The sequence below is a fragment of the Octopus bimaculoides genome, chromosome 10 (genome assembly GCF_046866305.1).
Source record: "Octopus bimaculoides isolate indiv1 chromosome 10, ASM4686630v1, whole genome shotgun sequence".
Lineage (NCBI taxonomy): Eukaryota > Metazoa > Mollusca > Cephalopoda > Octopoda > Octopodidae > Octopus > Octopus bimaculoides.
In genome coordinates, this window is record NC_142937.1 from 65344064 (window position 1) to 65359154 (window position 15091).

A 15091-nucleotide genomic window follows, 5' to 3' on the forward strand; every position below is an offset into this window, starting at 1 on the left:
TAGAGTGTACTTACTGAGTGATTTTTCTATGATACTAGCACAGGTGATGTCTTGATGGTAATTCGTTCACAATGACTGGCTTTTGAGCAGCCATTATGAATCTATCCATTTCTTTCTTAAGTTCTTCATTCTTCAGCCATATCCAAGACTCCTCTGCTGTGATGTCCTGTTCAAATGAGATGTTGTCCATGTAGTCCTTTTCCCCTGACATTTCTTCCTCACTCCTGTTTTCTTCTTTTCTTGTATTCCATTGCCATCTCCACAGCTTCTTTCTCCTCTCCTCTAGCAGCTAAAATCAGACTTTCTGTGTTATTTCTCACATACTCTTTTATTTGGTTTTTGGCAAGAAAGTAATTTCGTTTCTCGCAAATAGATAGAGTTATGATTATGTTGAATGATTTTTGTCACTGTTATGATTTTTCCCTTGACATTTGACAGCCATTACTTTTAGCTTATTTTCGAAGCAAATTGTGTGTAATTTTGCTTACAGCTCAGTGTCAATTTTAACATGGAGTGCAGAAACAAATATTTTTGCCATATTTTGATTTTTTATTTCTGTAAAGGCAGCAAAAAGGCTGCTGAGGCTCATAAAAAGATATGTGAAGTTTATGGTGTTGATTGCTTAACAGAATGCACATGTCAGGATTGGTTTAAAAATTCTGTTCTGGAGATTTTTCACTCAAAGATGACCAATATTCTGGTTGACTAACTGAAGTTGATGATGACCAAATCAAAGCCATAATTGAATCTGATTGTCATATAACTGTGTGAGAGATTGCAGAGTGGTTAAATGTATCACACACAACAATTGAAAATCACTTAAAATGTCTTGAACTCGTTAAGAAGCTCAATATTTGGGTTCCACATAAATTGAAAGAGATTCACTTAATACAACGAATCAATATTTGTGATATGCATTTCAATCACAATGAAATCAACCTTTTTTCTTCTCCATATTTCTAGCATCTCACATATATCTATTCCAAAATATGTACCAATGTCATCACTCACAACTCAATCAGTCTGAACCAATGAATCTAAAGCTTTCTCAACTTTGGCAAATAATTTCAGGTCATCCATAAACAGGGAGTGGTTTATTTTCTCATTTCTGCTAAATTCATTGCAAGATTTAGCCTCTCTCAAGGTCAATGAAAGAGGGATAAAAGCAATCATGAATAGCAGTGGTGAAAGTGTATCACCTTGGAATATTCCCTTACTTATGCTGACTTCACCTAATCTATCTTCACCTGACGTTAGTTTAATTCACCATTTTGGCCACCACTGTTGCTGCCACCTCTGCCATTATCCTCATCAACATTGTTGCCATCATCATCATTATTCAAAAACCATTTCATGCCAATTCAATTTGTGAGTATGTTATCCTGTGATGTGGTGACAATAAGTTTCTTCAAATCTCAAGAATCTTTCTTAGGATTCTTGCAGATCAACAATACATATCCAATATCCTTCAGCTATTCATCAACGTCGTCATCATTATCATCGTCACCATCACCATTAATACGGTCGTCATTGTCATTGTTGTCATTGCTACTACTGGAATATTATTGATCAAGGCTTATCAAAATGGGAAATATTGATAGGTTTATAGTTATCAAAATTATCCATTCTGGCAGATGTAGAAGCATTCAAAATAATAAATTATGTCAAATCTAAGGTTATTTAAACTGAAAAGTCTGACCAAATCTTCATTCAAATCTTTATGTTTGTATACTTAGTTTATGCCATTTAACCCTTGTGTTGATGAACCACAGGATTTATCTTCTATAATGTATGATTCTAAGACAAAATAAATGTTAAACTTTGGCAGTTTAATACAATGAAATCAATATAATGATTTCTAACATAGGTACAAAGGCACAAATAGGGTGGAGTGAAGACAGCTGGTAATATTCACTCTCTGTAGTTGACTGATATTTTATTTTATTGAGTGTAGAAAGACGAAGGGATAATTGAAATCAGTAAGGGTTGAAATCAAAGCATAAAGGGACATGTCTAAATACTGGAAGGTATTTTGTCCTCTGACAATTCTGCCAATCCACTGAATCTTTTATTATGAAGCTCATTTCTACATTTCAAAGATATTTTAGAAATTTTATATTTAAATTAAATTTACATTTTATTGAGTCTAATCTGCATTGAATGAAGAATATATTACACCTCATCATCTTAATCATCCTCATCAGCAACTGCATTTCACACCTTTCCATGATGGTATGGGTTGGACAGTTCAACAGGTACTTATCATTTAGCATTGTTTCTACAGTTGGATGTTCTTCCTAATACCAACCACCTTACAAAAAAAAAGTGTACTAGGTACACTTTCATGTCACAGCACTAGTGAAGTCACTGAGTACTTGCAAAACAAGCCTCCCTCAACTGAGTGGGGTATAACATTGAAGGATGTGAAAGTATGATAGAGAAACAGGAACAGGTGACTTGCTGAAGCAGCGAATACATGGCTTTCCCAGTTGGAAAGAGAGGTAGTGAGGGCATATTCTCAAGGTACAAGGTGAACTTGAGAGAGTGAATAGGGGAAGAGAGATAGAAAAGGTGACTGGGAAGGTAAATGCACTAGAATGTGAAAAGAGTGTGACAGATGATTAGAGATAAGATTGAAGAAAAAACAATAAATATCAGTGAGGGATGGGAAATGAAGGAAATAGAATTGGGTTAGGAAGAAGGAGGTGATGATAAGGGTCAGTAATAGGGATAAAGTGTGAAGTGTGTGAGAATAAATGGTATCATTTATAGCACCTGAGGAAGCAATGTCATAGTTATGAGGTTGATGGAGGGATGTATGTTAGAAGATGAGTTGTGGGGGAACATTTAACAGAACCTCATTTTTGCTGTGATAGAAGGGGTCTTCTCAAGCACAGCATATCGTTATTCATCCCAGTCCCTTGTCATCTCTTCCGTAAGTCCCACATTTTGAGGTAGGGCTTCTCTGTTTCATCCCATGTTTTCCAGCTGTCCTCATCCATTTACATCACATGACCATATCAATTCCATTTTCTATCTTGTACACCACATCTGATGCCTTTTATGCTCATTTTTGTTTTTCACTAAACACATTTGTACTTTGTTGTGCATGTACACTGATGTTGCACATCCAGCAGAGCATGCTAGCTTCATTTCTTTCTAGTTTTTGTAAAAAGAAAAAAATAGAAAAAAGTAAAATAAAACAAAAACAGTGAAGCTTTTTAATTAAGTGAATGCAAAAATCAAATGGCTTATATGACACTGAATCAAAAAGTGGGATGCTCACTCTTTGACTTTGTGTAATTATTGCCATTTTTGCTTGCATCTGCTTTATTTAAACATGTACACGTCTTTTATATTTGTTTTATTATGAATAATTTAAATTTTATTGTTTATAATTTAATAGAGTTGAATTTTAAAATGTATCATTATTATTATCATTTTTTTTTCCATTAGCTGTGATGATTTTTTGAAGCATGGATTAAACCATGAAACATTGCAAGATAATTTGTTAGATAAAATCTAAGAGAATTATGGCTGATGCTTGCTTGTTATGTTGAAGCTGAGCAAAATATAGAGGGTAAGGTTGATTAAACATGAGATTTAGATGTATCATAATAACTTACAACAGCAGATAGAGAATATTAGATGTAGAATGAAACCACTAATCATGATTTGGAAGCATTAAAACTGATAAGTTTCAATAACTAGGCTTCAGTGATCTAAGGAAAACCAAAATTTCACATAACTGAAATATAACTAATAACTTGTGATAATCCAATCAGCTGCAGACAACAATGACTTATGGAAATGTACTGGGTTAGTTCTATGGTTGTTGGCACTCTGGCCAAGCTGGAATTTTGGCTGCGTTTCTTTGACAAAGAGTAAAAACCTCAAAACTATAAATGTAGATATAGAATATTTATAACAATTTATTAGGTATAATTTATCTTTTTTACTTGTTTCAGTCATTGGACTGTGACCCATACTAGAGCACTGTCTTGAAATGTTTTAGTCAAAAGATCGACCTTCACCCCACCACTACCAGTACTCATTTTCTAAGTCTGGTATTTATTCTATTGGTCTTTTTTTCTGAACTGCTAAGTTATGGGAACTTAAACAAACCAACATTTATTGTCAGGCTGGGGAGGGAAATAAAAGCATACACATGTGTGCGCATGTATGTGATGTGTATGTGTGTGTGTTGTGTGTGTGTGTGTGTGTGTGTGTGTGTGAGTGAGCATCAAACTAATACCAAATCTGTATTTATTTTTTACCTTGTTTCCATGTTGTACTTTTTGTAATGTTCGCACACTAAATATATAAACACACATGCACATACTATGGGGCTTTCACAAGTTTCCAGCTACCAAATTCACTCACAAGGTATTGATTGGTCTGAGGTTAGAGTATAAGACACTTGCTCAAGATGCTGTGCAGTGAGGCTGAGCCTGAAACCTATTGATTTCAAAGCAGGCTTTTTAACCACACAGCTATGCTTGTATGAAGAAAATATTTTATTTATTATTTTCATATTTTTTTCCTTTCAATTTTTTGGAATACCCACAAGACATGACGTGGATCCCCAAATCATGTTGCTCTCCTGGTGACTGCTTCAGTGGCTGGTACCTTTCGCTGGCCCAAGTAATAACAGAGGAAATGATATGTATTTGATGTCATGTTATACAACTTTTATAATAGATTCTTCTGGAATCAAAACCATCCTTCACCAATTTCATCAATTTTAGCTTTACCATTTGTTTTTGTAAATTCTGTATAAAGTATACAGTGATTCAGATTGTAGTGAACAATATCATATCAGGCATAGGGAATCTATGAGATAGGCACAGGAGTGGCTGTGTGGTAAGTAGCTTGCTTACCAACCACATGGTTCTGGGTTCAGTCCCACTGCGTGGCACCTTGGGCAAGTGTCTTCTACTATAGCCTCAGGCTGACCAAAACCTTGTGAGTGGATTCGGTAGACGGAAACTGAAAGAATCCTGTCATATATATGTATATATGTATGTGTGTGTCTGTGTTTGTCCCCTCACCATCGCTTGACAACTGATGCTGGTGTGTTTACGTCCCCGTAACTTATCGGTTCGGCAAAAAGAGACCGATAGAATAAGTACTAGGGTTACAAAAAATAAGTCCTGGGGTCGATTTGTTCGACTAATGGCGGTGTCCCAGCATGGCCGCAGTCAAATGACTGAAACAAGTAAAAGAGTAGTTATCTATGTTATAAGGTGTTTCTAGGTTGAACCAATCCAGGTTATTTAGCAATACCACTGCCACAACCAACAGTAACAACAATGAGCTAAGGAAAGAGATCCTCCAGAAATAGCTAGAAATAGCAGCAAAATCTCGTTTTAATCAATCTTTTCCATCTTAAAAAAAAAAAAGGAAGAAAACACATTGCATAATGTTGTCCTAGACACTATGTTAGAAATAAAGCAAGAATGCCTTGGACTGAATGTATTTTATCATAGATTCGTTGCTTAGTCAGAGCAGAGTAGCAGCAACAACAACAACAAGATAAGTAGTGTAAGAATTGGTATTAATTATATATGAAACAGAGGCAAATCAAAGAAGATTTATAGAATAGTCAGAACATTTGCCTTCACCAGACAAAATATACTTAAAAGTCAAGGAAAAAGTTTCTGTTCAAAGATAGCAATGACAATGTTGATAATGGATACAATGAAAATAATGGTTGTTATGAGACAAGATTAAAAAGAATAATGAAAACAGGTGAGAAAGATGCCATGTACTGACAGTGGAGGCCTCCTTTAACAAAGCAAGACTAACAACTAGGTAGAATGAAGCAAAGTGGGTGTTTTAGGATACTAGGCTTCACAGACAAGATGATGACACAGAAGTAGGAACAACAGGATTTTTGGGTTGTGAGTCCACATATGAGAAACTCAGCCATCACACTACCATTGCCTTGCCCTCATAATATATTCACCATGAGTATTCTATTTATGAACATCATCATCAGCTTTATATCATTTCACATATTTCATTATTACTTGATTTTAGTTATGTCTTCATTAACCTCCTAAATAATATCCATTATCCCTTCCACAAGTCCCACAAAAATTACTATAATTGATTTCTTCTGCTGATATTTCAGCAAATCAGTTTATATGTGTGTGTGTATGTGCAATAAAAGATTACATTTATTTTACAGGAACGACAGTTCCCTGACAGTGTTATAGATTTGGTGAAGATTCTAGTACCAGCGACCCGTAAACTATGGCAGAAGGTCAAACTGAAAATGCTCCCGACTCCAGCAAAATTCCATTATGTCTTTAACCTGAGGGATCTCAGTCGAATTTGGCAGGTAAGATATGCAGACGAAGGAAGTTCTTTTTGGTTTTATTATTCCTACTATTTACTTCTGTTGATTATTGATTCTCATGTTGAAGTAATGACATATTGATTTCCTTGATGATGTCATTGTCAAGTCAGAGCAGCAATTCATACACTATGAGTTCAAACTTTTTCCCCCTATTGTTTTAATGCTATATCTCCTCAATATTCCGTGATATTAGAGATAGACTTTGTTTTTACTGTATTTATCCCTAGTTTTGGTAAGCTTTTTCTCTACTATTGCTTTATATAGTTGTCTGATCAATATTTTTTCTGTGCTTATCTAATATTTTTTCTATTCCTATTTTAATGGCTAGTCTGGTTCTTACTGTTGAGTTTTAATTTATCTTTTTTGGTAATTGCTCATTCTCTCTAGTATTACATTATATTCTTCTCATTTCTCAGCTTCCACATGGTTTTAGGTAGTATTATTTGGTTAGCTATTGAGTATTTTTATTGGATTTCTTGTAGTTTCATCTATTATTTCTAAGCTATTCTCCAGTATTCTACAGATGGCTGTTTAATGTCTGATAGCTGGGATTATTCTATCTGACACTCTCAAATTCAACCAACTGCTGCTTAGTTTTGTCATCTGTTAACTGGTTCTGTCCAGAATTGTCTAGTACCTTCCAGCATTGTCTGATTTTGTGTGTTATTTATTTCTGTCAAGTATTATCCACAGTTCTCTGCTTTTACACTGGCTAAAAAAAAGGTCAAAATATTACATTGATTATTCAATACAAATTGATATACTATATAGCTACAAGCTTTAAGCCCGAGAATTGCAGACAGTTTATGAAATTTTTCAGTGCACAGGGAAACAGATAAATGTTTTGTAAGAATTTAATTAACAATTTTCCCTATGGGAAATAGGAAGAAGTTACAGACATTTAAATCAGAAGATATGTAGTTTTTTTTTTTGGTTTTTTTTTTTTCTTTTGCTACCATGGTTGAAACTGTAGCAAAATAATGCAAATTTGTTGTGGATGAATTGCTGGCTGGTCCCTCTGCTGCATCATATACATATCTTTAAGAGGTACCGAAGTTTCATAATATTCAGCTGAACCCTTTGACAAAACGACACTCACTATCGGCATCATAATACAACACTTGATAATATTTTACAGCTTTTAGTAGAAAAGTTAGTCTTATGTAAAAGCATTTTGATGTCAAATATTTGCTTCAACCGTTCAGGAAATTATTCAAAACTTACGTGCATGTGTTAATGTCATTGTCCTTATGGTATTGTCTTGCATTTATGTATGCTTGATTACGCAAATGATCAGACAGTTCAATAACTAGTTTAATGCTAAGCTGTTTAATATCGGTTGTTTGTATTATACATTTCTTATTCTCAGACAAAAGGATGATAGTTTGATTGAACTTTTAGTCACATAGGTAATCATATATAGAGCTGAATAATCTATATAAAGCCAAATTTAATGTTAATGAATGAATGGATGAACATAGAGTCAGATTTGCATTTTTATTTTACAGCTCAAATGGATGAACATAAACAAATGTTTACTGTCATAGAACTACAGATAAAACTTCCAGATGATAAGAAATTAGTATTAACGTGTTAATAATGTATTAATATAAACAAATTAAGAAAATTAATTTGCCTCAAACTCATTGCTTTCTTCTCCACTTCCTCCATTATAATTGTACAATATAAATACTAGTTCCTCAGAAAAATTTGGTAACAATGATAAAAGAGTTCCCTTAGAAGCAGATACAAATTACAGTACAATACACCTCATTCAACTTTCTTCATTGCTTGTTTATTATATTTTAGCATTGATTGGGCTTTTAACAAATATAGTCTTATATTAAAGATGTTTCCATGCCATACAAGGGAGTGTTGAAAAATTCCTGACTTTAAGGTTATTGTGAAAGATCCAGTTGGAGGCCCAACCTTCTGATTTCTTATACAGGGCTTAGAAAAATCGAAGGATTGCTGCAGTAAGTATGTGAATCTGAAAGGGGAATATGTTGAATAAAATCATAATTAACTGATCCTCCTGTATTTTCTTTTACCCAATGTCAGGAACTTTTGAGCACCCCCTCATAGTGTCAAGCAGTACTGGAAGGGTTTATTCACTTACTACTTATTCCACAGAGATTGCTTAAGGCTTTCCTACTTTAGATGTATAGATTGAACTGTGGTGTGTGTTCTACGTCGGGTCACCTTATCAGAAGGAATTGTGATCTAGAATGCCATGGCCTCACATGGAGAAACCATTTAATAGTGACTCCATTCAGAAGGCTGGAATAATACATATAATGTGCCAGGGAGGAAAGAGAGTGACACAATCGAGTAGGATGTTTGAGAGAAGATTTATTGATATGCTAACATGTATGTCTGTGTGTGCATCATGTATACAGAATAATAGATAGGCCATCATGAGAACAAAGTGTATGTGTGTATAGACATGGACTTGTGCATTAAGTACATATAAGAATGACAATGAAGACAGTGAGAGAGTCTATAATGAGAAGTTAGACGAATGTTCATAGACACAAGAATAAGAAATAGCATTTCGTAGTCAATTGTACATGGTAATTGAAATACTGTATCAAGAAGTTGCGGTGATGATGCAGAGCCAGTGCGGTACGTGTCATACGAAGTTGTGGCTGTAATGCTGCAGACTAGGTTACTTGGTATGGGAGTTCTCACAGGTTGCATATTTTCTATTAATCGTGGTGAGGTAATTCACAAGCAGTGCTAAGTTGGAACCTGTGCAGTGTTGCTTGAGCTGTGTACATAGAGAGATAATGTTGACGATGTTAAGAAGATGATGGTAACAATGAAGACAGAGGTTGACGTAATGCTGTTGGACAGGTTTCATGGCATTGTCACTGGAACTGGCTATGTCTTGTGTGGTCAGTGGCTAGACCTGAAAAGGTCTGGCACCAAAGATCTCAAGATGAGGAGAAGGTGAATTTTTATAAGGAGCAGCAGGTCTAAATGGGGTTGAGAAAAGGCTGTTTCACATGATCTTATTTAGGGACTCCAATTGGTTATATGCTGCATATTGGTGCAACAGAGCAAGTGACAAACTGTGCCAATACCAACCAGTCAGAGTAGTGGACACAACAGGGTCCTAATAGTGGCCAAAGGCTAGCTGTTATCTGCTACGTTCAAATGCTCATATATATAATAAAAGGCAGAGGAATTTCACTCAAGTGTACGCTACCTGTATCTGATGAAAAAAAAGCCATGAATTTTGTGGATAATCGTTAGTTATCCACAAAGATGTTCAACAGACAAAAACAACATCCTGACATACATTCTCTTCCTTTCTCTCATTCTCTCTGATACTTCTCGCTTTCTTTTGTAAAATATGTTGCTGTTCATATTTTGAATAAAATTTATTCACGGCTTGAAAAACAAAATAAACAGCCTAACACACATTAAAAAAATAGAAGGAACACTCTCAAACACACATATGTCGGTCAGTTCAAGACTGTGATAACTTTCTCTCACACAGTCATATACATTCTAACATATATACATACTAACATACAACAGAAAAACGGTATTCTTACTCACACACCACCATGTCGGTCCACTTGAGACTGCAAAGATTTTCTATCACATGGACATAATACACACAGACACATTCACATTATAACAAAACACAAATCATTTTATTCTGTTATTTAAAATATTGTGTATTTTGTATTAATGTCCTTATGAACATTTGTGTTAATATGAACTTTGCCACAGTTTTGTGAATATGAGTTTTATCTTCTTTTTTTTTATAAATCTTGTTTTGGTTTAATTTGATTTTTATTCTATTTTGATCTGTTGCATTCAATTTAATCTTCTGTTGATATATTTTATCACAATCTTCATTACTTATTCCCATAAATGTTATCTTTGGAGATGGTCATATAATACTAGTGGCAATAAATTAAAAGTTAAATAATGTTAATAATAATATAAAGAATTGAATTTTATACTTTTGTTTTTGAAGTGTTAATCAAAAAAGGACATTGGTCAGTCTTTAGCAATTTCCCTTGGTTTGAAGAGATAAACTCCTGTGTAAGATACCTATGAAAAAAAAAAGATATCACATACACACCCACACTCATAACTTCATACATCCAAATGCATATTTTTGAAATATTTAATTTTCATGTACTCTAGCCAAGATCATATTAATCTGCATTTATCAGTTGATAAAATGGGTGTATACAGAAGCAATACAATATAATTATAACAAAGCTCACTACTATATATATATATATATATATATATATATATATATATATATATATAAAGTCAGTAAATGGTGGGGTTGTGTTAACTGCACGTGGAGAAATAATAGGAAAATAATAATGAGGCAGAATGCTGGACTGAAAGCATATTTTAATATAGATGTGTATAGGGAGGATTAAAAGGATTTCGAACCAGCTTTCATTGCATGGCAAATTTTCAAGAAGAGGGAAAATGAAAATAATGTTTTTTACAAAAATATATAAAAAAAAAAAAAATATACCAATACATTATATTGTCTTTGAATTTTAAAGTTCAATGGTAATCCATGTAGATAATATTTAGAAAGATTAGGATGCATGTAATTAAGAATGGTGTTGTGTTTAGAAAAGGCTGAGAGTTTATGTGTTAAACAGGAAGTGTGTGTGTGTAAGGGAAGACAATTCTGTGGAGTTCCTGTTGACAAAGAGTCCAGAACTCCAACTAAAGAGTACAAAACCCACAGAATTGTCTTCCCTTATACACACTTCCTGTTTTGACACCACACTTCCTGTTTAACACATAAACTCTCAGCCTTTTATAAACATAACAGCAATTTTAATTACATGCATCCTAATCTTTCTAAAAATTATCTACATGGATTACCATTGAACTTTAAAAACTCAAAGACAATATAATGTATTGGTATATTTATTTTTTTTATATATTTTTTATATTTTTATAAAAAACATTATTTTCATTTTGCCTCTTCTTGAAAATTTATCATGCAACGAAAGCCGGTTAGAAATCCTTTTAATCCTCCCTATACACATCTATATTAAAATATGCTTTCAGTTTAGGATTCTGCCTTATTATTATTATTATTATTATTATTATTATTATTTTCCTATATATATATATATATATATATATATATATACAAAGAGTGAGAGAGAGTATAATAAAGGAGATAAATTATCCTGGTGAGTACCGTATTATCTTTCAAATTGGTTTAGATGCCAGCTATCCACAATGGTCCATTATATAGTACTCAGTCTTAGAAAGTGATACTAGTACTGGTAACTTCACTCAGATAATTCCAAGTTCCTATACAAAACTGCAAAAATTCTGCAGAGGATTTAATAACACTGATAATGAAGAGGAGAGTGGAGATTTTATTCACATCCAAATACTTCTATATTTAAAAGTTTTCTACAGCATATACATCTGACCTACATATGTTTTGACTGCTGTGACTGCACATTGCTTTGTATACAATTATGCATTCTAGTCATTGCAATTTCATCAAAATTTACTTGAATTTGTGCCAGATAAAGTGTTAAGTAACTTAGATTAGAATGGACCTAACAAGAAATCCCATTCAGATAGGGGAGATAACCAATATCTAATTTCTGCTAATAGTACTACACAAATAACTGACAAATACAATAGCAAACAAACCCAATGTCAAAATAAAATCCAGGTAAATAGGTAACACACTTTCACAAAAAGCTTAGGTTGAAATACATACCACAGTAACATGGATACTTCTAGCAATATCAAGTGGTATATAATTCCCTTTGGAAAACAAATAATTTCCAATATACCTAAATTGTTCTATTTGGTATTGATTAAACATTTTCCAAAAGACAGTAAATACTACAGAATATTTTATAAACATAGATTTAGACTAGCTTTTTCTAATAGCAGAAATCTAGCACAAATTATAGCAGTACACAATGCTAATAGATTAAGCAGTTTCCATATAAACAAAAACAACAATAGTAACCAGAATAATAATTATAGATCTATTAATAGCAATAATGCCAACATGAGCGACCAAACTATAAGTAACCCAACTAGGTATCAGAATAGGAACTATGGTTTGACAACTAATAAAATGGAAGCTACTTAAACAAACTCCTGCATTAGCCTCAAAGGTGTGAATCCTAGAAAGCACAGTACTCAGAATGTTATCTATGTGGGAAAGAGTAATAGCTTAGAAGATAGACAGGAGAACTTAGAAATCACCTCTAGTGAAGTTGAAGAGGAAACTATTAATGTAAGTAGTAGAACTATCAAATGCGATGGCTCAAGGAACAGTATTTTCCTGATTAACTCTAATTGTAGGTATTAAAATATTGTATACAGATGTAAGGTTACCTCAGAGAATAGGGTCTACTTCTATACGGAGCTAGCTCATGTAATATTAAACAAAAAATTGCCAATTATTTAAATTCATTTAGATATAGGGACAAAATGAACACTACTAGCTTTAGTAAACTAATTTGGGCACTAAAAGATTGTAACAAAGCATATTTGGTTGGTTAGGAAATAATTAGTAATGCAAAACCTTGTAGAATAGGTGATAGTAGATGTGGAAAAAATGTACCAAATGTTCACTTCCAAATTTACTCATAAACACTAGACAGGAACAGGCTTTAAGATGCCCACACTTGTAAAAATATACTTTTAAACAATTTAAATTAACACAACTTATCATCTATAGTAACTATGCTACTTACAATAAATTAAAATAATAAATGATATTTATACTAATAATTCTACTACAAATAATAATGATAACAACAACAATAATATTAATTGAGGGTATAAACCTCAAATAAGTATTAAGTTGTCAAAAATGTTCTTGCAGAATTTTAAATTTTGGTTTTAAATGATGTATTTTCAAATTAATTTGCGTTAAATTATTTTGACTTTATATATCATTTTAAAGCCTGTTTTTTGCTCTATTTAATTCTGTTACTCTTTCTCTTTTTGAATAATTAGGCCATTTTTTCCGGAACATTGAATACAACATGAACAAAAAGCAAATTCGCACAATTTTCTTATTCCAGTTCATGCTAGGCCGATAAGCTGCTGAAACAGCTTGCGATATCAATGATGTGTTTGGAACCACTAATGAATGTACAGCACAATGGTGGTTCAAGAAATTTCGTAGCCATGACGAGAGTCTTGAAGATGATAAGCATAGTGGTTGGCCATCAGATGTTAACAACGATCAACTAAGAGCCTTAGTCGAAGCCAATCCAAGCAAAACTGTTCGAGAGCTTGCTTCTGAATTAAACATAACATATATGACAATTTCCAACCACTTGAAAGAGATTGGAAAAACAAAAATACTTGAGAAATGGGTGTTGTTTTTCCTTCTTTTAAGCAACAAGAACGACCTGTTTCTCAACTGGATTGTCACTTGCGATGAAAAGTGGATTCTCTATGACAACCAGTGATGCTCAGCTCAGTGGTTGGATGCCAACAAAGCTCCACGGCACTTCCCAAAGCCAAAGTTGCACCAAAAGAAGGTCAAATTGACTGTTTGGTGGTCTGCGGCCGGTCTCATCCATCGCAGCTTTTTGGATCTAGCCGAAACAATTACAGCAGAGAAGTACTGTCAGCAAATGGCTGAAATGCATAAGAAACTCTGACAACAACAGCCAGCATTGGTCAATAGAAAAGAATCAATTCTTCTTCATGACAACGCTTAGCCACACATCGCACAATTGACCCTGCAGAAGTTGAACGAATTGGGCTACAAAACTCTGCCTCATCTGCCATACTCACCAGACCTCTCGCCTACTGACTACAACTTTTTCAAGCATCTCGACAACTTCCTGCATGAGAAATGCTTCAAAAACCAAGACGATGCCAAACACACCTTCAGCGACTTCATCTCCACCAGAACGCAGGATTTTTATGCTACTGGCATAAATAAACTTGTTCTGCATTGGCAAAAGCGTGTTGATTCTGATGGTGTTTATTTCAATTCATAAAATTTTGTTTGAGCTGAGATATATGCATCTGAATTTAAAGGTTAAAAACCACAAGAACTTTCTTGACAGCCTAATAAAATACCTCTAAATAAATAATGTACTCCATACAGCAACATGTAAACAAAACTGTTAGAATTAATTGAAATCTGAATAAACATATTTAAAACTATGCTACAACTGTAATACAAGCAGAGGTGATTATAAAAGCAACATTCCATCAAATATAAATAGTAATGTTATTACCTTTAACTGAATATCAATACAGGATGCTTGTTTGAATCAGTTCACTTTGAAAACGTAGTGAGTGATGGACCCTTTGATGAAAATGGAACAACTAAAAAGCATAATTCTATACAAAGCAATGTGCAGTCACTGCAGCTGAAACATATGTAGGTCAGATGTATATGCTGTAGAAAACTTTTAAATAAAGAGGTTTTCGGATGTGAATAAAATCTCCACTCTCTTCTTCATTATCAACATTACATACATATATATATATAGGCGCAGGAGTGGCTGTGTAGTAAGAAGCTTGCTTCCCAACCACATGGTTCTGGGTTCACTCCTACTGTGTGACACCTTCGACAAGCGTCTTCTATTATAGCCTCAGTCCAACCAAAGCCTTGTGAGTGGATTTTGTAGATGGAAACTGAAAGAAACCCATCGTATATATATAGATATATGTATGTATGTATTTATGTGTTTGTGTTTGTCCCCACACCAT

General features: G+C 33.7%; 1 protein-coding gene across 1 annotated transcript in view; it reads left to right on the forward strand.

The window, feature by feature from the left end:
- LOC106877714 (dynein axonemal heavy chain 5) overlaps positions 1-15091 on the forward strand; it is a 435668-nt gene that overhangs the window by 226973 nt on the left and 193604 nt on the right. Inside the window, exon 54 of the mRNA XM_089358248.1 lies at positions 6194-6346. Coding sequence (XP_089214374.1) covers positions 6194-6346 — 153 coding nt within the window. The remainder of the gene's footprint in view (positions 1-6193; positions 6347-15091) is intronic.